The sequence below is a fragment of the Microtus pennsylvanicus genome, chromosome 1 (assembly GCF_037038515.1).
Source record: "Microtus pennsylvanicus isolate mMicPen1 chromosome 1, mMicPen1.hap1, whole genome shotgun sequence".
In the NCBI taxonomy this organism is placed as follows: Eukaryota; Metazoa; Chordata; class Mammalia; order Rodentia; family Cricetidae; genus Microtus; species Microtus pennsylvanicus.
In genome coordinates, this window is record NC_134579.1 from 157,777,349 (window position 1) to 157,802,094 (window position 24,746).

Below are 24,746 nucleotides of genomic sequence, written 5' to 3' on the forward strand. Positions count from 1 at the left end.
TATAATGAATACAACATAAATTTGATGGCAATGGCAGAAAATTTTATTTGCTTATAAAATTTATTCCTTATAAAGAACTAAACAGAAAGTCCAATCTCCTCTTCTTAGTGGTCTTCTGCTTGTCCTTAAAGCATAGAGTAACCTCAGGGACAGCATAGGAAGTTTTTCCCTTCATGAGCATTCAACATCACACCCTTAAAAGGCTATTCCATTTTAGTTATTTCTATAGCCTTATCTACACATGCCATTAGTACTCAACACTGGAGGGAGAACTTGGAAAAAGATCATGGACAATTTTATATGCTTGAAGTAGAAATACAAATAAATAATACTGTCTTCAGATATCATTTCATTTTTTTTCCCTCCTGACAACTTCTATCATGCACAACTAGAATACATTTCCTCTTCCGGGTGTGCATAAAGTAAACATCTCAAAATCTCCAATTAAGAGAACTTTATGTGGTTGTTACATTTTAGAAAAAATACACAAGTCCATATTATCCATACAAGGAATAACTGCTTGCATTTATATTCCTTTTGTTTTCATAATTTAAAAAAACTTGTAAGATTTTAGAATGTGGGAACAAGCTGTCTTGTACTAATAATACATAAAAAGAAAGTAATGTTTAATAGTAAAATTAATTTATAGAAAATGATACATTAAGTAGGCAATACTTTGAATATCACACATATTAGAAACGTTATTTGTCAACTTTCACTGATAGTTGTAGTGTATTAAAAGTTCATTCTGTTTTATAATACATAACAGCTTTTGCCTTTATCTGTGACCATAAGAAGTAAACTTCTCTGAAATTTACTATATATATGTACACTGTCTTCAATGAAATTAGCATAAGAAAGTTCTTATTGTCTAATAAATTATTTCTGAGCCAGCTGCACTGCATAAGGTATTTCCAATTTATATTGATTCACTGATGCTTTTAAACTTAAAATTACTTTTAGATTTTTCAGTTTTATAAACAAAGCAAGTACATATGAATTGTGTAATTCACGATGTCCCATGACAATCATACCTCAAAAGTAATGTGCCATTTGCCATTCAAAAACTAAAACACCTTGTGACAGGAGATTTGGAGGAAGAGGAGCTATTTCTCACTCTCCTCACCTCTCAGTCACATAAATCAATGCATTAAAAAGAAAGCTTTGCCTATCCGAGCTGGCAATCCCTGAAATCCTCAAGAGGACAATCACAAAAACAACTTCATTTATTACACAGTTTCGAAGGATGAATCTGAATTTTCTGAACAACATAAGGGAAAATTACAGATGCTAATTAGTAAAATAAAATACTACTAAAGTAGCCCAAAGGAATTAAAAAATACATTTATTGAATTATATGTACTTGTTATTGTTTTTAAACTGAGTTTAATTTTGATCAAATTATTTTAAGTCAAGCAAAAAAATTGGGAAATTTTCAGGTAGTAAAAGCTGAACCTTTTAATAGATATTTCTTTAGCACTTTCTATTTGTCTCCTCTTGTGCTATCGATTTATAAAGCTTATCATAGATTATTCTTTATACAATGCAGCAGTATTAACATCACACTTAGTTTATTCATACAACTTAGTATGTTTTAAATTAAAAAGTTTCATTGATTTTGAAATCAATATAGTAACCTTTCTCAACTTTGTTTCAACGAAATAAGATTCTCAACAAGTATGGGTTATCATCTCAATTTCTCCAAGTACGACTCCACGAAGACATATGGCACATTATTTATTACATAAAAATGGATACCATAGCACTGAAAGGGTTAATTGTTGGTAATATGGGTGCTACATGACTAACTACAACAATGAAAACAATAGGAAGTTTCAATTCCGATGTACGGTTGGTTTAATAAATATTTGCTGTAATGCATTGGTATTTTTCCAATAAACAACCTTTGAAATATATCAGACCACCTAATAGTTAAACAAAAAATATTTGAAATTGCACATAAAAGAGAAACAGATCTATATGCTTTCGAGTGATCTGTTTAAGGGGTGGGAGAAGAGGCACATATGTAAGTTGTTGAACCATTTACTTTAACTTAATAGAATTTTTTATATTTTAAATTTATTATACTCAAAAAGCTTTTGTAGAGAGATAGGATTCCATTTAAGTAGATACATTACTCTGAGCCTAAAGTACATTCCAGTCAGAATATAATTCAGCAAGCTGATGACAATGCTGGCTCCAAAAGAAAGGAGACCAGATTGGACAAGAATGAGCTAACAGACTGTGCAGCCCAGTTCTGTCCCTTTGAGTGTGATATATTGTTTCAAGATGCTAAAATCCCATAGCTTCTCAAAGCATATCTGCTGCGCTGGTTTTCCCATTTTCACAGAATCCTCATTATCAGAACTCTGTACTCTTTTTCAAAGCATGTCAGACTCAGACCATATGCCACTGAATAATGCTTATCAGTGGTCTAAACTGTTCAACAGAAGATACACTAAGCAGAAGAATCATGAAAGTTACAAAGACTTCTAAAAACAGGAGTCAATCAACCACACTAATACAGATGTTAAATAAAGTTTAAGTATTTTCTTGTAATTGCAAAGTATTAATTTCTTAACCTGTTTCTCTATGATAAACCCCACAGATGGAATAGGAAAAATTAACAATGAAGAATAGACATAGGACATTTTATTGATATGTTAACAGAAACGAATTCTAGAAAGTTATTCAAAATAAAAGTTTCTAAAATTTCCCAATACTACAAAATTATTTTTTCCTCCCTTCTCTAAATGTCAATCACACTGTAAAAGATTTACCATATAGTGACATATTAATTTTAAGCATATACATATGTGATTAAGGAAATAAATCTGCCCGAGGGAGAAGCTTAGCAATACAGCACCTGCTTTTCACATATAAACCCATGGGTTCCATTTTTAGTAATGCTGATTAAAAAAAAATTACATGAGAAATAAACACAAATTCACACAAAAGTGTGAACTACAAATAAGTAAATACATACCTAAACAATAAATAAAATCTAAACAATAAGAGATTTGCTACATTTTCCAAATACATAGAATACAATTTAAAATTACTTTTTCCTTGCCTAATTCTTACTTATTATAATATACAAATGGAATCTCAAGGTAAGATATTAACACGCTTTCCTCACTCACATTTCTAAATTAATTCCTTATACCACTAGCAGAAAATCCTTCTAAAAACACTTTATATTTACTTTTGTACATAGTTTTGATGCTTATTTCCATTTTTAGAGAGTTTTGATTCTAATACATTGGAGAATATGTCCATATATTGGGGTGCTTTTCAAATGCAGAACAGACTGAGCTGAAAATGAATATTACAGAGTTATCTTTCTAAAGTAGCACAATTACATTTTATTAATATGAATTAAATCATAATATGATTACCAGAAGGGCATAAACAAATGGTCAAAGTTCACCTTATAGCTTTTAGCAGACTTGGACTATTTATTTGGCATAGTCAGTGTTGCATAACCATGATACTACAAATGTTGAGTATCTAATTTTAGGATATCTGCAGATTCCAATTGGGCACCCTAATCTGTAATGTTCCTAAGGTGAAACTTTCTAAGCACAGGCACAATCCATAACAGTTAGCATGCTAAAAATACATTATTTTTAAGGATCTGATATGTTCTTAATGCATTTACTTATCACAGCAGTCCCGTGAAGACAGTTGTTACCATTCCTTTTACATGTGAAAATTTGAGGCCTATCAGCCACGTAGTATACTGGGATCGTATAACTAATGGTAGACAGTCAGTCATGATTCCAGCACTGCTGGATGTGGTTTATGCCTTCCAGCACAGTGCCCCCATATATTACTACATGAATAAAAGACCACTTACAGTTACAATGTTCACTAGATCTCATTGTTCTAGACTGTATGCAGAAAACAGGCTAAGATTTGATACAATGAGTAATTATCATTCACACACTGGAAAAATCTACTCAGATGATTTGCAAATATTCTTTAGTATTTAAATATCTCTATACCTATGCCTAAAATGAAGAACATCTCAATTATCTTGTTCTATAAACTAAAATCAAATGCCGTCTCTTTCAACTTCTTCATGATTGTGAAATGGCACAGTCTTGTCAATTTCTTGTTCTTGTAGCTATTGTTTTTTTTATACATTTTTCCCTCTTCAATTTTTTTTCATCTTAACTAAGGTTAATATGTTGCTAATAAGCCTACTTACTGTAAATATTGCAAGTTAAAACAAACAAACAAAACAGACCAAGTTTGCTACCCTGTGTTTGGGTACAACTTGTCACTTGCTGCATCACCCAAAGTAAGTAATCAATCTTTCTGCTCTAGTTTTTGCACCTGGAAAACTGGGATAAGAAATATGTTCTACAAATTTATGACTAGATTTGATAATAGATCCTTTAAACAACTATAAAGTACTCCATGCATGTTACCAACTAAAGCAAAGAGAAACAGATTGTCTTCTGTTGTTTAAGGAATGAAAATTGATGATCCCAATCACACCGGTATCCCATGAGTCCCAACTAGACCCAAATGTTCAATGCTTAGCAAATTCACAGAGGTCTGTTTTCCACACCATTTTAAGACATTTCACATCATAAGCATTTCCATAGTTTTTAAGAGGGTTGAGGCATGGTTTATCAAAGAATGGGTGCAGGGTTGGGGAGTATGTGTTGTTTCCAGCTACTCCTAAAGCTGACATGGGAAGAAAGACCTTTAGCATGAGGGTACCCTGCACTAAGCATAGTAAGATCCTTGTCAGAGTGAAAATAAAAATGGGCCAAGAATTCACGTCAGTGGTAGAAACTTGTTACATTGGTTATTAGTCACGTTGCTAGGACAAAATGACTGACCAAACAAGCTTAAGGAAGGGAATGTTTATTTTGGCTTGCAATGAAAGTCCATCATGGTAGGGAAGGCATGGCAGTCAGTGGGAAGCAACTGGTCACACTGTATTCAAGGTTAGGAGACAGAGACCAATGAATGCTATCATTCAGCTAGCTGGTTCCTTATTCAATGAAACCCATGAGATAGTGCAATTCCCATCGATGGCAGGTTATCTAGATAATCAGCACACCTGTTCAGACTGTGAGAGGCCTGAAGTTTGGTACTATGTAGCACAAACAAAACAAAACCCAGAAAGCAACCAGAGTAAGATTTATTCATGAGTTATTAAATGTTTTGTGAATTACTTCGAAGTAGTAAAGTTAGCAACCTTTTAAAGTTTTGTATAATTTAGGAAGGTTTTTAGCCCATTAATCTGAATTAGCAAGATTTAACTAAACTGTTTTATTTCTCATTTTTGTTTTTATATTGTCTCCACCCATATCCATTGCCTGGCTTGCTCCAGTCAGAGAGATACGTCTTTTCCTGCTTTTGATCTTTGGAACAAGCATAAATTAACTGGCTCCTTTTATTACTTTAGGTATGTAGATCTTATTTAACAGCACATAGAAAGAAATGGGCAGTTTTGGAGATTTAGTAAAAGTAAGCGTTAAGAAAGGAATGTAAATATAATCTTTTTAAAAAAGATTTATTTATTTATTATGTATACAACATTCATTCCTTGTATGCTTACATGCCAGAAGAGGGCACCAGATCTCATTATAGATGGCTGTGAGCCACCATGTGGTTGCTGGGAATTGAAGTCAGGACCTCTGGAAGAGCAGTCAGTGCTCTTAACCTCTAAGCCATCTCTCCAGCCCCTGTAAATATAATCTTAACAAAAGCCTAATCTTTTCCCAGCATTCTGCTACCTGCTGAAAGAAGAAAGAAAAGCAATATACAACCAGAGAATTCAGAAGAAAGGGCTTTCTCCTGCTTTTGTACATTTTGTACCCCTTAGTGCTGATTGGTAAGCACCCAGAGCTATCACAGTCCTGTTGCATGTGGGACGACATGGTTGAACACCTGAGGGAACACGATGTAGCGAACCTTCTTAGTGCCAAATCAAAAACCACTAAGCTGTGGTTCATTCCGTTTCTCCGCACTCCTCTCATTTACTCTATAACCAGTTCCAAACTGGCTTCTGTTCATAACAGATTGCTCCTTGCCAAGTTCACTCACAGGGCCTCCAAGTGTTAAATGACACTGGGAGCTTCTCTCTCATACCATGAATTCCCTTCATCACTTCATGTAATCGAGCATTTTCTCCTGCACTGGTCTCTGTCTACTGGCATCTTATCACCTTTGACAGTTTCCCGTTTCCTATCTCACTTCAAAACAAGTGAGTCCCTTGTGTGCCTCTTCTTCACACTGCCCAAGGCTGTTATATGAACTTACTTGGGCATGAAGTCTGCTTGTACACAGACATGTCCAACTCCATATGTTCACATCTGAAGTAGGTTTGACAGACCTCTTACATTTAATCACTTTGTAATTTCTACTTGAAAGTCTTAGGCATACCAAAAAACATGTCAAATATAACTTTTAAGTTCAAATACCCTTCTCCCTTTATCCCATTTTTTATTTCTCAGAATTTCTTTTGCTGTTTCATTACTTAGCATTATTATGATCTGATTTAACAACCAGAGTGCCATTCTTGATTACTTTTTCTATCTTTCATCTATCATAAAGTCTTATTATTAAAACTAAATATATCTTTCTGTTGCCACCGCCACCAAGGTATTAGGAGGCCTTATACCACCATCCCTACTAAGTTCTATGTTGTTGTTCCAGAATTAACAAAATGTTCTCAAAAAGTGAAAGAAAGATCTGTCGAAATGGCTTAGTGGCTAAAGAATGTGCTACTCAAGTATATGGATTGGCGTTTGGATTCCCAGAACCTATGTATACAGACTGGCTGGCCATGACAAATCACTTGTAATTTCATCCTCAGAAGGTGGCGATACGAATCCCCAGAGCAAGCTGCCATATTGGTGAGCTCTAGGTTTGACTGAGAGACAGACCCTCCCTCAATGAATAAAGTCACAGAGCATTTTAGGATGATTCTTGGCACCAATTTTGGGCCTCTATATGCACATATATTCAAACACATGCAAAAATGTGAATATATACACAAGAAAAACAGAAAAAATGTAAAAAAACGTATATATGTAATTGGTGTTCCTTATACCCTCTATTATCATGAACTGCTGCTGCCTTAGCTATGTGCTTGGTTTGCTCCCTGTCCTTTCCAACTGTGCTCAGAGTCTATCTTGTCAGAGGCCCTTCTGCCTTGATTACTGTGTAATATCCAATAATGAACATTCTCATCTCCCATGCTTATTATTTTTCCTATGAGAATCACCATATATTAACTTATTTGCTTGTTATCATTTATCCCCACTGGAATGTTAATTAGTAAAATCCAGGAATTTTACGAGACACAAAACTACAAAAGCACTGACCTTATAAACAATTGCCCCTCCACAGTATTTAAAACAAAAGTTAACCAACTTACTGGTGTGTCTGTAGCTTTGCACAAACTTCCTATCAGTAGTCTTTCTGACCTGTACCATTATTACTGGCATAATGGGAAGCAATTGTGATTTTGATTTACACTTGATAATTAGTGATACTGAACATTTCTCTAAACCTGGCACATATATGCTTTCTTGAGAAATGTGTTTAAATCCACTGACCATTTTTATTGGGCTGTTTGCTGTTTTAATCCTCAGTTCTTTTTCTTAGTTTTGAAAATCATATTCTGGACAGCAATCCCATTTCCGTTAATCTGTAAGGCTATCTCTGTATTCTGCTGAGTTTTCTTTATTGTGCCTTTAAGCAATTTTGGATTAGAACAAATAAGAGAGAGGTATGTAAAAACTGTCCTTTCTCTAATGTGTCTGTTCTGCTGTTCAATAGCTTCCTACATGCTGTGACACAGGTATGTCATCATTCTTTCTCTCCTTCCCAATTCCTTCCTCTCTGTGTTGCTTTTCTGATATTGAGGATAATCTAGAGCCTCAGAAATCCTATGTGCATTAGTTCTTTCCTTCTTTCTTTCCTCCCTTCCTTCCTCTTCTCTTTCTTTTTCTACATGGGTCTTGCTATGTAGCCTTGGCTGGCCTAGAACTTGCTATGTAGATCAGGCTGGCCTTGAACTCACAGAGTTTGCCTGTATTTGCCTCCTGAGTGCTGGAATTAAAGGCATATGCCACCACACCTAGCTTCCTAAACCTTACCACCTTTGTCAAGAAACAAATGGTTTATGCATCAGAGTGTCCAGGCTCTTTACTCTATGGTCAGCTTTTAATGCCAATATTATGCTTATCACTACAGCTTTGAATTGATGAAGGAAGGTCATTGGTTAAATAAACTGCCTTGGCCCTGGTAGGTAAAAACATAGGTGGGTGGAGTAAACAGAACAAAATGCTGGGAGGAAGAGGAAGTGAGGTCAGAAATCATGCAGCTCCTCTCAGAGCCAGATGCCATGAAGCAAGCTGCCAGGTCAGACATGCTGAATATTTCCCGGTAAGACTGATGCTACTCAGATTACTAGAGATGGGTTGATTGGGATGTGAGAATTAGCCTGTAAGGGCTAGAGTTAATGGGCCAAGCAGTGTTTAAATGAATCCAGTTTGTGTGTTGTTTTTTCGGGGCATAAGCTAGCAGGCGGCCAGGGTGCCGGGGAAGCAGCCCCGCCGCTCCTATTATTACTACACAATGGTATTTTCTAGTTCAGAGGCAAACAACACTAGTACATTGATAGACATCATGCTGGACTTCTCTTCTGGTACTGTGCTAATTTTTATGACAGAATACCTGATGGACAACTGGAGTCAGCAGTGTCACAGTGACTTTTCTTCACCACAGTGGGGAAAGACTGGAGGCCTCATGGGTCTCTAAACGAGAAAGCAGAGTAACCAAGCCAAGACTTGTGGTGGGACCTGTCTCCAGGATCCTTTTTTATTTCAGTCAGGCCCCAGCTCCTAAATGCTCCACAGCCTTAAAATAATACCATAAAATGTACACCAAGTGTTCAAAACACATGCCCGTGGGAGGACATTTCTGATCAATTCGTAACAGGTAGTATGGAGAGTCTGTCAACATTGGCTCTCAATTTGAGTACACGTTGCCCTTCCTCATTTTTGTATTCTCTTCAAATTTCTTTAATTAATGTCTACTAATCTGTAATGCAAAGGTCTTATTGCCTTATTAGCTAAATTTACTCTTAGGCATTTCATCATCATCATCATCATCATCATCATCATCATCATCATCATCGTCATCATCATCACTGTTTTGTAGATCTTATAAAATGAGACCACTTTTTTGATTTATATTTCAAATAATTCACAACTGGGAAAAAGTAATACTAGTGGCTTCTGCATTCATTTGAATCTACAAAGTCTGCTGAATTCATTCATTATTTTTCTAACAGTTTTTGTTGGAATTTAAAATATTTTCTCCCCATGTCATTGGCCAACAGGACTAGCTGCTTATGGCAGGTCTTATAGCAATGTTTGGTGAAAGTGCTCATCCATGTCTTATTAGCAGATGTTAGAGAGGTCATTCAGCTTTATTCAATACAATGCTAGTGGATTACTTATCATCAATGTACTTTATTATACTGAGGTGTTATACATGTTCTCCTAGAATTGAAACATTCCTTTCTGGCTCAGGAAGTAAACAAAACCTATGTCTTAGGGATCCTGTGATTTACTACCCTACTCAAGGGTATAAACAAGTGGGATGGACAGTAGACTTATGGGCAGAGCTGTCTATAGCTAAACAGGAGCTCCTAGGATGCAGCCTTTGTGAGTCATCAGCTTTCATGGAATAGGATTTTGGGGAGCATAATTTCTTTACGTAACACCTCAAACACACCCATGGGATTAATCCCATTAAACTCAATAGTCCACTAAATCTAGACCTGGATGGGACCATTTACCCAGTATGTGGGCAGTGTCCTCTCTGAGATGAAATGTCTGTTAACAATGCCCAAGAAAAGCCATAAATATGAGGCATGTTTCTTCTATACCTTCGTTCATTTTATCATATATTTTCTCTGCACTGAGATGATCATGCTTCGCTTCTCATTTTGATGAAGTCCTATATTTTGCTGTGCACTACTGAAAATTAATGGTTCTGTTCTTACACTGCTAGAACCATGTTCCAAGAGCCAAGTGGCCAAGGGCTGCATACTTTCTAAAATCTCAGCAAATAAACATCATTATGTTTTTTTTCTATTCCTCGTGACTTCTTAGCTTTGCTGGTTTGGAGAGCTAATATCTACAAGATTAGTAATTTGCTTAGAAATAACAGTAACTGAAATATCTACACAGGGTATTTGATGTTTCCATTCTACTTGATGGAAAAGCAAAATGTGGTTATTATCATTTAGGCAACTGATTTTGATGAAATTAGGCTGTTATATTATTATATAACAAGGGAGAAAATTTTAGGTACACCCAAACTTTCCACTCTATTTAAAAAATTAATCAAAGGCTTTATAACTTTATGAATTAAGCATACATACAAATCTAGCTGCCAGCCTCTTATGGCTATGTATTTTGGGGACTCTAGATTAGCTTAGCAGCTTGTTGGAAAACATGTCCAAGTGACACATGGTAGAGCAAATAAATAATAAATGTATTTTTGGCTTGGAAGAGTGGCAAATAGAAACAGTTTGTTCCCTACCCTTGCTTAGCTGCTACCTCACATATGTATCAATAGATTTCTAAGTAATTTCATTTCTCTCCCTTCTTACTATTCTTTACTACTGAATGTAATATATTAACTGTGACTTTTTTAGTTTAGTCTACTGGCTAATGTTTACTTTTCACTATGAACTTGAATAAATTTAGTATTGCCAGAAAAATATTTCTCTATATGTGTCTGAGGGCATTTCCAGAAAGGTTTAATTCAACAAGTAAGAGCCAACCCAAATGTGGGCGGCATAATTCCATAACTGAGACCCTGGACTAGATAAAAGGAAGTTCAGTTTCCTAACTACAGACTCATGTGACCAGGTACCTCAAATCCTGTGACCACGCCTTCCGTGCCATGATGGACTATATTCTTAAAGTCTTCCTGTCTTAAAGTTGTTTTTATCAGCTATTTTGCAGCAGCAAGGGAGCTAATACAGTAGAGAATACTGAGAAGGGACTGCAGTAGGACTGTATGGGCAGGGGTGTACCTGGTGCAGAGAACGTGGACAAGACCCTGAATTCTAACTCCAGCTCGGCAAAAGAACAGGTTACCAACAACAGAAGCCACAAAGAGATCAAGAAACGTAGGTCTTTATGTTAACTGCTGCCCAAGATGGAAGTTTTAGTTGAGTTGTCCCTCTGGAGACATGCAAAGAAAGATGTTTTGATTATTTGATAAAAATGTATGTTGTTTGGAAGTTTTTTTTTTTTTAAATGTAGCCAATGGGGAAAACACCAAATTAATTAATTTAGAAGAACTATACATTGGACCTGTACTACTCTGGACAGCCAGTATCACTTTCTATAACTCCTCTAACATCAGCCAAAAATAAATCCTCTTTTCCTGACATATGTCACAGATTAAAACTCAGGCAATCAAAATTTTCTGTTTGTCATGAAGTCTGAGAGAATAGTGCAAAGACTTGGTGAAAATTTGAGGCTAGAAGAAGTGGATGCTCTCAGTGAGAATCCAAGTGACTAAGTAGCTTTATTCCCAGAAACTCTAGAAATCATGTAAAAGGCTTCCTACTGGCAAATCCAAAGGATACTACTTTGGGGTTTCTAGCTGCAGTATAGTTTTATAGGAAAAATATACTTGGAGTTGTTTTCCTACATCTTAACACTTTCCTTTCAGTTAATACTGGATTAAGATATTAAATTACTCCTTTGCCTCTGCTAAGAAATTTAACTCATGAGTCTTTCATGAGTTATCTCTTGATGCGCTGATTCTTTTGCTTTGCTTTCACTATTGCCTCTTCCCCAGATACCTAGAAAGTAGTTCTTCAGCTGCAGAATGATTTGAAGGCTGCCTATGTCAGCAACAGAGTCCCCTTCAGTTGCCAAGATAACTACCATGTTTATTCAGCTTTCTCCTAGTGTTAGTTACCCATGTCCTGTCACAAGACACTAAATACTGCACAAAGAGCATTAATGATATATGACACTAACATTTCATCCCAGAATGCATCCTCTACAGACATTATAAATCTAGAGTTGGTTTTATGCCACCTTTACACAGGATATATCTAGAGTACATCTGACAAGAGAAACTTCAATAGAGAAATGTCTCCATTAGATTATCTGGAGGCAAGTGTTTAGTGCATTTTCTTGATTAATAGTTGATATGAGGGGGTGGCAGCCCAGGGCAGATGGTTCAATCCCTGGGTAGATGGTCCTAAATTGTATAAGAAAGCAGGCTGAGCAAGTCACAAGAAGCAAGCCAGTAAGCAGCATTCCTCTTGGCTTCTAGTTCAGTTCCTGCCTAGAGTACCTACTCTCACTCCCCTCAGTGATGGGACTTTGGCCTGAGTTGTAAGATAAAATAAATCCTTAAATTCCCAAGTTGCTTTTGATTATGGTAGCTTATCACAGCAATATAAACTCTAATTAAGGCATTTAATTTAATTATCTGGCTGTACCATAACAGAAACACCTGCTTATGTGGGTTTAGGTATAATCACATAGCTAAACCCACTTTTGTAGGTTTTGGTATACTCAAATTGAACACACACACACACAGTAAACTAAATGCAAACTCAATGAAAACTTTATTTAAAATTTTTGTTTGTTATGTTTTTGTGATGAAGCAAGGCCTTCCTGGATTGACACAGACTGAATGTGACCAAACATGTAGAAATAAAAAATTACCAGTTGTCATAATTTTACCAGCAAACAAACAAACAAACCACGCAAGCAAATGTTATGGATTCCACTTATCAATAGTGATAAATTTTTGTGCTTACTGAAACAACACAATTCTCCACAATAGCTGAGCTATACAGACTTCCACAGATATCATAATTAGAACAAATAAATAAAAGAAGTGCACTCTAGCAAGGATGAACACATGAGGTTCACATTTTAAAACAATGTGAATCACATATGTGCTAAATGCAGAGCAATGTACTTTGAGCACACACCCTAAAGTGTGTTCAGTAGGTATGTATGTACTTTATACTCTGACTTCAAAGAAATGTTTCAATTAGGAACATTTTTTAGAGACAAAACAAAAGAGAAATAAAATTAAGATGAAATAGATATTATATTCTTCATATACTAAACTATAAATAGGTAATTTACCTATTTTTAGCATTTGCCTCCTAAATTGTGATACTGTTGTAGAAATTTCTTAAAAATAAACACCAACAGTATTAGATTTCCTATGACATCTTCAAACAAAATTTGTTGGTTCTCCCTTCTCATACTCCTCCTCCATAAAACACTCCTTCCTCAACAGGTCTTTTGTCTCTTCTTGAAATAGATCTCCTTTCATTAGAAAGGCTATCCCTATATTCATAACCTCCTCCCATATAATGTATACGTATAAACAGGATAAACTAGGATCTTAAAAAAGAGAGAACATGCATTTTTATCTTTCTGAGTCTTAGTCACCTTGCTTAATATAATACTTTCCAAATAATATCCACTTTCTGATGGAGGAAGGTCATTGGTAATAAACAAACTGCCTTGGCCCATTTTGATAGGCCATCCCTTAGGTGGGTGGAGTAGGCAGAACAGAATGCTGGGAGGAAGAGGAAGTGAGCTCAGACTCCATAGCTCTGCTCTCTGGGGCAGATGCCTCAGACAGATGCCAGGCTCCTCTCTCCCGAGCAGCTCCGACGCAGGATGGACATAGGCTAGAATCTTCCTGGTAAGACTGATGCTACACAGATTATTAGAGATGGGTTGATAGGGATATGAGAATTAGCCCTTACAGACTAATGGGCCAAGCAGTGTTTAAAAGAATACAGTGTCCGTGTAATTATTTCGGGTGGCAGGAGCTGGGTGGCGGAATGCAGCCCTCAGCTCCTTTCAACAACTTTCTTTAGACACAACAATTGAGTAACACAGAATAAAATTATTTAGACATTAAGTTATACTGTACAGTATATACATATAACCAAATTTAAGAAAGTAATGATGAAATCCTAAAGATAAAATTATCTGTGAAACTTAGAACACTTTGAAATACTAGCTTATGATAGCATATACATTGTATCCAACAGACAGTAACTCTAGATGGCCACAAGAAAACGAAAGGTGTAGTGATATTTTTATGTATTTTAATAAATAAAGCTTACCTGAAGATCAGAGTGCAAAGCTAAGCCATATAGCTCAGGGAGTAGTGGCACACAGCTTTAATCCCAGTGTTTGGGAGTCACATTTCTTTAATCCTAGCACTAGGGGGGGTGGAAAAAGGAATGATATGGCTGGGCGGAGAGAGGAATATAAAGGGGGAAAGACAGGAACTCACTGGAGTGTGGAGGCGGAGGTTTGGTTGAGACACAGTGCTACCTTTACATAGGATCACCCCTTCGATCTGAGAATTGGTAAAGGTAAAAGGGCTCTCTAGTGGTTTACTGCTCTGCGCCTTTGATCTTCAGTTTTAACCCCTATATCTGTCTCAGAGTTTTTATTATTCATGCTACAGAAAGGCAGAAATTTCTAATTTGTTCAAACTAAATTGATGGGTTTGAAACACTGTTCTTCAGGCTATGACCACAAAAAGAGGAAATGGGAGGGGGAATAAGAGATGATAATACAACAATTAGGTAACCTATTTCTTCAGTCTTCATCATAATTCTGTCTCAGAAAATATTTTTAAAACTGGAAAAATATTAAAAAGAAAAGTCATTATGAATTAAATCTATGAAACAGAGAAGGGACAACAAGGACCATATTACACAGACTATATAATTTGAAAGGAAAACCTTTAATTTGTAAAAGATAAAAAGACAAGCAAAAATAATTAAGGAGTAGATTAGCATATATACATACTGACATACACACATGTAGGAACAGTTAGTAATATGAAGTTGCATATAGGTATTTCCACCTAATTTTAAGGCTCAACAAATCTTTAGGATATACTGAAAAAGATAAAAAAGACCACAGAAAAGAAAAACGGAACTAATGAATAAATATATGAAAACATGTTCATCTACAAAAATCAAAGTGTAGATTAAAAAGAGGATAACCTTTTATTCATAGTGTTACTCAATTAAAAATATGTGGACTCCTACACCAAGGCTGACCACTTCAATCAGCATAGGTACTTGAGAAATCAATTAGCAGCATAAGAAAAGCAGCAACTATGGTCTGAGAAAATAATTCTAACAGGAATAAAGTGCAATAAAGAAACTCGATTATTTAATTATATGAAGAAAAAACTATGGAATAGGTACATAGTGAAATAAAACAGTACAGGGACAAATTGTAATTATTTAAAAATGTAAAGGTAGTTTTAAAGTTTACTATACTGATTAGTATTTACTAACTAAGCTATAAACAAGGATCATGTTATACATTTTTCTAAAGTTAATTTAACAAAATTGATTTTAAGTTATGTAAGGGCAAGAAATACTAAAACTTTTGAAAACATAGTTGAATATAAAATATTAATCATTATGATATTAAATAAAGGGAATGATCATAGATCTGCAAAGTAAGTGTTTTACTTGGAATACCTGAGGATATGTATGCAAATATTAATAAGGTTGTATAAACGTAGCACAATACTGTACTCCTTCTTTCCTGTTATTTTTATTATAGAATTAAACTAAATATAATTAAGTACACAACTCCTATCACAGTACAGTATGAATTTGAAAAAGCAACTTACCTCTTGTTCATCCATATTCAACCACTGTTTTGGGTCCTCTTCAGTAGCCAGAAAAGCTATCAACTCTAAAGCAGTAAGTCGAGTTTGACGTCTTGATGAGACAAATATCAAAACAGGCTTGGCTGGAGAATGACTTCTAATTGCTGTGGAAAGTTGTGGGAATAAAATATTAAGCCACTTAACAGATGCACATGAAAACCAATATAGTTCATGTAAATTCTTAATTTGGTCAGGAAATTAATTATTATTTCAAGTAGTAGAGGAGTCTGACAGGACACTGGGAAAAATGACAGGAAAGGGATGATGCCGACCACAGTTCTACAGAATACTGCCTAGTACAGGGAAGAGTTACTCATCACACCCAAGGTCATGCCAAGGAAGGAGGCACTAAAATGCTGAGATTCTTCACTAAGCTATACATAGACATAGAGTCTTACGTTGAGTTCTCTCTATTCTTCTGTTTGTTTCCAAGACACCGCTGCTTGTTTAAGTGATATGAGAGGTAAACAGTCTGAGATCTAAAGAGTTCAAGCAAGCTCTGACAAATTATGAAAAAGCCCAAGAAACAACAACGACAACACACACACACACACACACACACACACACACACACACACACACACACACACACATTCTACTATTACTGTTATCAGTAGATGAAAAATTAAGATAAAATAAATAACTGATAAATGAGAAGAAAGTTTCCTTCTGACTTCTGAAATACATGTGTGAGGCTTCAAAGGAGGAGAGTACATTAGAGATTAAGCGCCTGATGTGTATCTGAGAAGGGCATGGCAACTCGGTGCACAGAAGAAAAGGGCACTTCGAAGCCTTGGTACCAACAATAAAGAAAGAATAATTACATTTTTAAAGAAATACTTAATGTGGCACATAAACCATCTGGATTACCTGCAAGTGAGATTTGTTTATTTTTTAAAACAGTGGCAAAATGGCAGAAGAAGAATTGTTACTTAAGCAGCTCTTTCAAAACAGTGAGAGGGGTTGAAGGTAGGGAAGAAAGTCACTAAAACTAACTTTATTCAAAATGTTATAATGATGTGTAACACCTTATAAGCTAATTAAAGAATTAAAATCAATATATTTAACATTTTATAAGAAAAACTTCCCCCTTGTTTAGATTTCTTCTTTGAACTATGAGCTGCAGAACCTGTTCTACAGGCCAAAAATCAGTTTTCAAATGGAAATGTAACCATGTACTTGACTATATACCACAACAGAAGTTAGGCTAGCACAAATCCCATTTCCAAAATCAAAGAAGTCTAGGATTCAGTATAGGGATGACAAATAATTAATAAGGATAGGGTTGAAGTGATTTCATACCTAACAACTAATACTTCAGGTCTTTACTGCTGACTTACTATTTACACAATGCAAATGCTTCCTTTTCTGTAATGGCATGCAGCCATTTTCTATACAGATAAAAGCAATTTCTGTAATAGATACCATGAAAAATAAACTCATTTCTTTTTATTTATTTTTTCATTCACCATTTATTAGAATACTAAAAATATAAATGATAAATCTGTTATAAATCACCTTAGAAATACAATGTTTAAACACATACTCCTACAATACTGGTATCATTTATATAGATAATCATGAATGATCTGTTTCTTTTCTAAACCTCAACCTTTAATGTGTTTTACTGCTGCAAGAACAGGTGTGGCTGTGCAGCTCATGGCAGATTTATTGTTCATTAGTGATTTTGTACAATGCTTCTGCGGAGGTGTAAATAATCTGAACTGCCAAGATGGGTCTCCAGCCCACAATCAATACTGGGCTTCTGTCATAGGCTAATTGCAGCAGCTAAAAAGTCGCCACCTCACCATCAACAGTGGTATACTGGAGAGAATTTATTTTGGAGCTTTCTTTTAATTGATACAATAAATATTCCTTCTATAGTCTAAATAAAACATGTTTCAATAAAACTGGAGTATTATTCCTATGCTTCTCCTATTTGCCTAACTTGTTAAAAAAGGAAAAATGAAAAACAAACATGAAACCAACAGAATTTTAAGAAGTAATGAATTGTCCAAGTTATTTTAAATTAAGATTTATTTATTTTTATGTTTGAGTGTTTGCCTACACGTATGTTGTGTGCACATCACGTGAATGCTAGGAACCTGCAGAGGCAAGAGGCACTGGATGACCTGGAACTAGATATAATGGATATGAAATCTGATATGAGGTGCTGGGAATTGAGGCTCTTGTCTTCAGCAAAGGCAGTAGTAGTGTTAACTATGGAACTGATACTCTGGCTACTGAATTGTGCAAGTTCTATATTTTCTGTTAAAAGTTAAAATCATGATTTTGAAAATTTATTACTCTTATTTATTATGTTTAAGCTATTACTTAACAAACAACACCTTGGGTACTAATATTAAACATCTACTTCCTAAAATACATATCTTATTCTGTTGTGAAGTTATTTTTATCTATGAAATACCTTTAATTTTCCATATACAATTTAACACGTATTAATGTTCCTCAGTGGGTGATGTAGATAGCTTTTGATTGTTTTTACCTGTGGGACCATTATCATTCTTTGATAGAAACTGAAACGATATAGAATGTATTTAAAAGCTACTATCTAGAGAGAATGCTCATTACCATATTCCAATAATCAGATGCTTACCCTGAAATGCAGGCTTGTTCATACTAGCCATGCGTGGGCAGTAATGCTGACCCGGGAAACCTTGAATGTGGACTTCCAGAGGAACTGGGCGAACTGATGGTCGGAAGTTGAACAAACCCATCTGGGTAAACATAAAAAGAAACCAGTTACAGTTTTTACACTGAAGGATGCATTATAATTATATAATAAAGTTAAGCATAAACAACTGTTCCTGAGTAACTAATCTGTCACTCTTCCTCATACCTGCTTAATGTTGAGCCAGTCAGCAAGGTCTCTGGCATTAGCTAGTGCAGTGGACAATCCGACTATTCTAACAGGCCTCTCTGTGTGTGATGAGATAAAGTTTGTTCGAGATACAATAACTTCTAGAACTGGTCCTCTCTCTTCCCCTAAGAATAAAGAATAATGAATATTATTTATTTGTTAATTCATGTTGGCTGTTGCAGGCACAAAGTCAGAACACAAAAATTTCTTTAAAAAGTGGGGGGAAGGAAACTACTGTATGAATAAGCAACCTTACATTTGCACAGACATTCAAAGGAATTGGGATCAGTATGTCAAAGAGTTATGTGTACTTCTGCATCCATTATATTATTATCCACAATAACCAAATAATGGCTAAATGTCCACTTAGAGATGAATAAAGTAAATGCTGCAAACAACTGAATATTATAAAACAATAAAAAGAATGAAGTCTTGGCATTTACATCAAAGATGAACCAGAAGACATTATGCTAAGAGAAATGACCATGGACTGAGACAAAATTGCATGATCTATGTAGAATCAAAACAACAAAAAAAAACCCTTCAAGGAAACAGTTTGCCAGGGTGTGGGAGTGGTTTGGTAGAGGACAGGAAACCTGAGATGTTGGAAAGGTACTTAGCTGCAGTTAGACAGAAGGAATAAGTCCAAGGGATCTATCAGTTATATAGTTAGTGACAAATACCTTAACACAATTTAATCGTTACACACTGTATATAAATAAAACATCTCATTATACACCAAGAAAATATACAATTATTTGTCAATAAAATTACATTAATAGAAGAGTGTCAAGTTTTATAAAATTCTATTTTTACTTGAGTTGTACCTACCAAGCAGATGGATCTCATCTATGATGAGAATGGTAACCTGCTGAACGTAGTTCCTATTCTGCCAGCTTCGACTGACTCCATCCCACTTTTCTGGTGTAGTGACAATAAGGTCAGCCTGAGCAATGGATTTCATGTCTGGAGTCACATCCCCTGTCAATTCAATAACTCTGGAGAGAAATAAAATTGATCCCCAGTAAACATAACTTTGGACAGACTAAAAACTCTCTCTTTTGAAACAAAGTCTTATAGTAGTTAAAACTACTCAATTCCCTTTCACTTGAAATTTTCTGAAATGTGAAAATTGCATGAATGCAGTAAGCCAAACAATAAAAAATACATAAGCACATATAAATTCAAATCAATATATGCAATCTATATGTATTTAAGCATTAAGCTTTGCTGAATTACATGTACAGCAATCTGTCTGTTATTTATTTTATAAAACTCAATGATTATCTCCTTGTCTGCATAGTGAAACCGACAGACAGACCTATTATTCATTAATTCCTCCCCTCCCCCTTTTCGTTTTTTGCTTTTTGAGATAGAATCTTACGCAGTTCATGTTAAAGCTGAACTTAGTATGTGGCCAAGGATGAACCTGCAATACTCTCTCTCTGCTACTTTTAAACCTATTTGGTTAGAAAGTTTTATTTTGTTAGGGCAGCAACTAAGAGCAGAATTATTTGCAAGCTTCACTTAATTTTTTCTTAGACTGAAATTTTCTATAGTTAACATAGAAAACTTCAAACAAAGTGTGATATAAACAAGGTCAGGAAGGATAACTAAAGGCCACCTTTCTCAGAGGCTCTCAGCTTTATAGTGAAAAAGGAAGATACCCAGCAAAGCATAGAAGAGTTACAGAACACAAAGCCAAATCTGGAGGCAAATTCCACATTTTCAGTAATTACTCACAATTTGCATATCTAGATTCAGACTGAGAAAGGAGAACTATGGGGAAAAGGTTTGGTCCTTTAATGATAACGTTCCCAGAGCACCTATTTACTTCTTTAATGTTTTCAGTTTTACATGCTACATATTATGTGGAATATGTAATACATCCAGGGCTGAAGAAATTATAGTGAGCAGTCGCTAATAGTCCATTCCTAGAGTCATTTGCTTCAGAGAAGAGGTGGGACAGTTTGCTTCTCTCTCTCTGTTTTTAACAACAGTCCCTCTAGAGTTCCCTTCAGTACATAGCAGCCAATCTTTTGTGGAGATATACAAAATTTTACATTTTGCAATTGTACCATTATTTACTTGGAAGTATATTATGGAACAATCAAGCTGTCTGCAGTCTTGCTGATAAACAATACTGTAATAAACAGTCATGTCAAACGTTAAAATATTAACACAAAATAATGTTTTTCAAAGATGTTTTTTTCATTGAGGAAGTTATATAAGAAATGTTTTTGAAGATAAAATGACAGTATTCATATTAGGTATCTAAATGACTACATTTTATACTTAAAAAGAATTAGAATATTGATATAATTCTAGTAATGGTTGAGTTTTGAATAAAAATTATGAAAATCACTGAAAACATCAAGTAGTTTTATGCAACTTCTAAATCTGGTAGTCTACTTATACTATTAAAAGCCTATTTTGAATCAAAGTAAGAACTTACTTTTTACCAAGTTTTTCTTCTATTCTAATTTTCCAATCATCCATCCTTTCCCGTACTAGAGCTTTTAGGGGAGCAATATACACTGCCTAAAAAGGGAACAGAGACAAAAGGACTCATGAAAATAAGAAATAGAAACTTTGTCAAAATAAACAATGAACACCACAATGTTAAATTAATAAAGGAAACACAATTAACTTTACTTATACAAAACAAAACAACTAGATACATCCTATCAAAAAAACAAAGACACATTTCTAAGGCATTTAAAAAAATCAGATATTTTATGATACTGCAATCTAAAATAATGCAAGCAATTATAAAATAGTGCACTATTCAAGACTTTCTAATCATTGGAACTCTAATTTTCCTATATTTTGTATAGAATCTTCATGAAATACCTGAGAACATTCATTAATTTTGACATTTAGAAGAGAAATTAGCTGCTTAAGTTTAGTGCAAATCAATGCTAGCTATACATTTTAGCTGTTTTACTTTTTGAAAAATACCACAAACTTGTCTTTGATAATCTAAACAAAATACAAAGTGTTATATGTCCCAATCTTCATTTCAACATCTTGCAATTTAGTTGAGCTGTTCTAGTGTGCACTGTGTTCTTTATGGGTGAATAAACACCTAACAGATTAAAAACAGGAGAATAAAGTTATGCAATAAAGAAAAGGCACTTAATTGGAAAACCCCCCAAAAAGGAAGATTTAACCCTAAAGACTATACATACATAAACATACACAGACATACACAGACACACACACACAAAGGAACAGAACTGACAAGATCAGTGTCAAGAAATTTCCATATACTCCCTCTTTTTCTTTTCAATTTTTCTAGTTTCAGATTGCTGATTTCAGGGAAGCTGAGAAGAATGAAGATCAGAGTGCAGAGCTAAGCCACTAAAGGCCAGGGAGTGGAGGCACACACCTTTAATCCCAGGTGACTCAGGAGAGAGAGGCAGAGAGATCTCTGTAGTTAAAGGCCACCCTGGTCTACACAAGATTCAATCTGTCTAAAAGAGAAACAAAGCTCACACAAAGGTGATTTCAGCACTGGGGATCCCACACACTAGGGAGGTGGAGACAGGAGTGATGTGGCTGGTGGAGAGAAAAATATAAGGCAGGAGGAGACAGGAGCTCAGTGCAGTCTGAAGTTTAGTGGAGACAGATGCAGATAGGATATACAGTCTGAGAACTGGATTGCTCTTTGGTCTGCGCATTGGTAGAGGTAAAGGAACTCTCTGCTTCTCTGATCTTTAGCATTAACCCTTAGATCTGACTTGGTTTTTATTACTAATAACAATTAAAATTCATGCTACAGTTATAAGGGACAGGAGTAAGGAAAAGGGAGATACTGCTCAAAGTGTATGTTTCATTTATGCAGAATATATAAATTCTGAGGACATTATGACAGTCTGGGAAGTAAAGTTCAAATTGCTATGCTAAATACTTGAAATTTCCTAAGACTAGATATTAAGTGTTCTTATCACAGAGCAACTATTTGAAAATATGGATATGTACATCATCTTGATGGCAGTAATCACTTCATAATGAATATGCACATTGGAACATCACATTGCATATCTCAATGACAAAGTTTATTAAAAATAAATAATGAGAGAAAATTAACAATATCATAGCATTCAGAACAATGTACTACCTCTCCTTATATCCTTTATATAGTCAAATTATTCTTAAAACAGTAGCACTTCCATCATATCTGAAGGATTTGATTGTAGGTTGCTGTGTATTTATGAACATGGCTATAAATCAGGTATCTTTCCAATGAGTTGCAGGTATAACAAAGGAAATATTCAACTAAAGGGCTCCAAATTCAAGGAAAATTATTATTATTATTATTATTATTATATTTTTGTCAAGGAAATTATTTTAACACTGATGTGTTCCCTTTGGAAAGTTTCTGCCAGGAAATATTCTCTCTGGGTCCTGACAGTACATTTAGAACTTTCTAGTTCTGAGACTAAGAACTGTCTTTTTGGATTGACTGTCAACATACGACTCTTTGAACAGACCTTTGAAGTGGGATACTTGTTGAAGACTCTGAAAATGGCTAGTTCAGCTGCAACCGTCTTTCCTGATCCAGTGGGAGCTCCAAGCAGGACATTACAGTCCGTGTGATACAGTGTGTGGAATATCTGTGTCTGGACTGGGTTGAAGTGGCTGAAATTATATAGAGCTTCATATGCTTTGCACCCCAAAGCTGTGACTGGTAAAGGCTGAAGGTCCAACAGTTCTGAAAAACATGAGTGGTACTGCTATAAAATCACCAACAATACTATGTACAGCACTGGACACCATATTTCAAATAATCCTTCATTTTTATACAGCAATTACATCTTTATGTCCTTCACCACATCATAGGAACATACTGAATGCTCTTCTGCAAAGTTCCTATGAAGCAACTGGATCTTTCTCTATTAAATAGAATAAAACTTGAATATCCAACTTCATGAGAGCATTCATATTACAAAACAAAACTAGATCCGCCTTAATGCGTAAACAAAACAAAATACCACCTACAAACTTCAGTACTGTAACATTCACTCACAAATTTTGATCTGTTAAACACTGGCCATGCAAAGCTGCTGAGTAAACTATTGCCACAGCTATGGGGAACTTAAGAAAACTGTAATGTAGAGAATAACTGGGAAGAACAAAATTTGCCCCAAGAAAACCTTCAAAGAAAGCAGATTTAGTCTTTCATCATAATGACTAGAGACTAAGGAATTAGAAATTAAAACTATTTAGAGAGGAAGTTTCACCTATCAATACATACCCCTACGAACCAAGACTTCATATTTTCCTACCTTTTTTTTAACAAATCTATCAGTTAAAACACTGGTATTTCTGTCAAGACTGGTACACAGGTGAAGTTTAAGTTAGGTTGGTAGGTTGAATTTAAAAGTTCAGCAAGAGGACAGTACTCTGAATAGATCTTTACTGTATGGTTTCAAAATGCAACATGTGATTTATTTTCTTATTAAAAGGTCTACTTAAAAGTCAAAAAGCTAATCCTTGCCTACTGCTTGTCTCTACCGCAAGGTTAGCCAAGAGCTGAGTATATGTTTTCTATGTCATTCAATTTTCTGAAAAACTCTAAATCAAGAAGGGAGAGAGGAAGAAACTCAACATTTGCTATGTCAAACAAGGCACAGATAAGTTTTAACAATGAGTAGAAAATAATTATTATGCATGATCAATGGGCAATTATTGTCAATGTTCAGTGCAGATACTTCAGTGACTATACTTAATTGATTTAAACTCAATGATGTGCTTATATGTACATTGAGCAAAATATATCCTGGGGTTACTAAATTATTCTGTACACATTGAATATCAATTGAGATATCATGATGTTAAATTTTTGGTTTTGAAAATGTAGTCATAATAAGATATTACATACACAGATTGATGTCTGCTCGGTTGTTTAACTGTGAAATAACTGATCATTAAAATACAATGATAATGTACTATAAAATAAAGCATTTTAGTTAAAGAAACACACTAACGTCAGAATGTACTTTAAAACACAAAATATTTCATATATCTTATTATAAAACTCTGGATTGTATATACAATTAAAGATGAAACAGAAATGTCAGAAAGTTCAACTTCTGTGAGC

General features: G+C 34.9%; 1 protein-coding gene across 2 annotated transcripts in view; it reads right to left on the bottom strand.

Moving 5' to 3' along the window:
* Ascc3 (activating signal cointegrator 1 complex subunit 3) overlaps positions 1 to 24,746 on the bottom strand; it is a 293,022-nt gene that overhangs the window by 98,448 nt on the left and 169,828 nt on the right. For both annotated transcript variants that reach the window (XM_075944106.1, XM_075944115.1), the window contains exons 25-30: positions 23,137 to 23,357; positions 21,096 to 21,181; positions 19,472 to 19,638; positions 18,620 to 18,765; positions 18,377 to 18,497; positions 15,721 to 15,863 (exon numbers count right to left, since the gene is read on the bottom strand). In XM_075944106.1, coding sequence (XP_075800221.1) covers positions 15,721 to 15,863; positions 18,377 to 18,497; positions 18,620 to 18,765; positions 19,472 to 19,638; positions 21,096 to 21,181; positions 23,137 to 23,357 — 884 coding nt within the window. The remainder of the gene's footprint in view (positions 1 to 15,720; positions 15,864 to 18,376; positions 18,498 to 18,619; positions 18,766 to 19,471; positions 19,639 to 21,095; positions 21,182 to 23,136; positions 23,358 to 24,746) is intronic.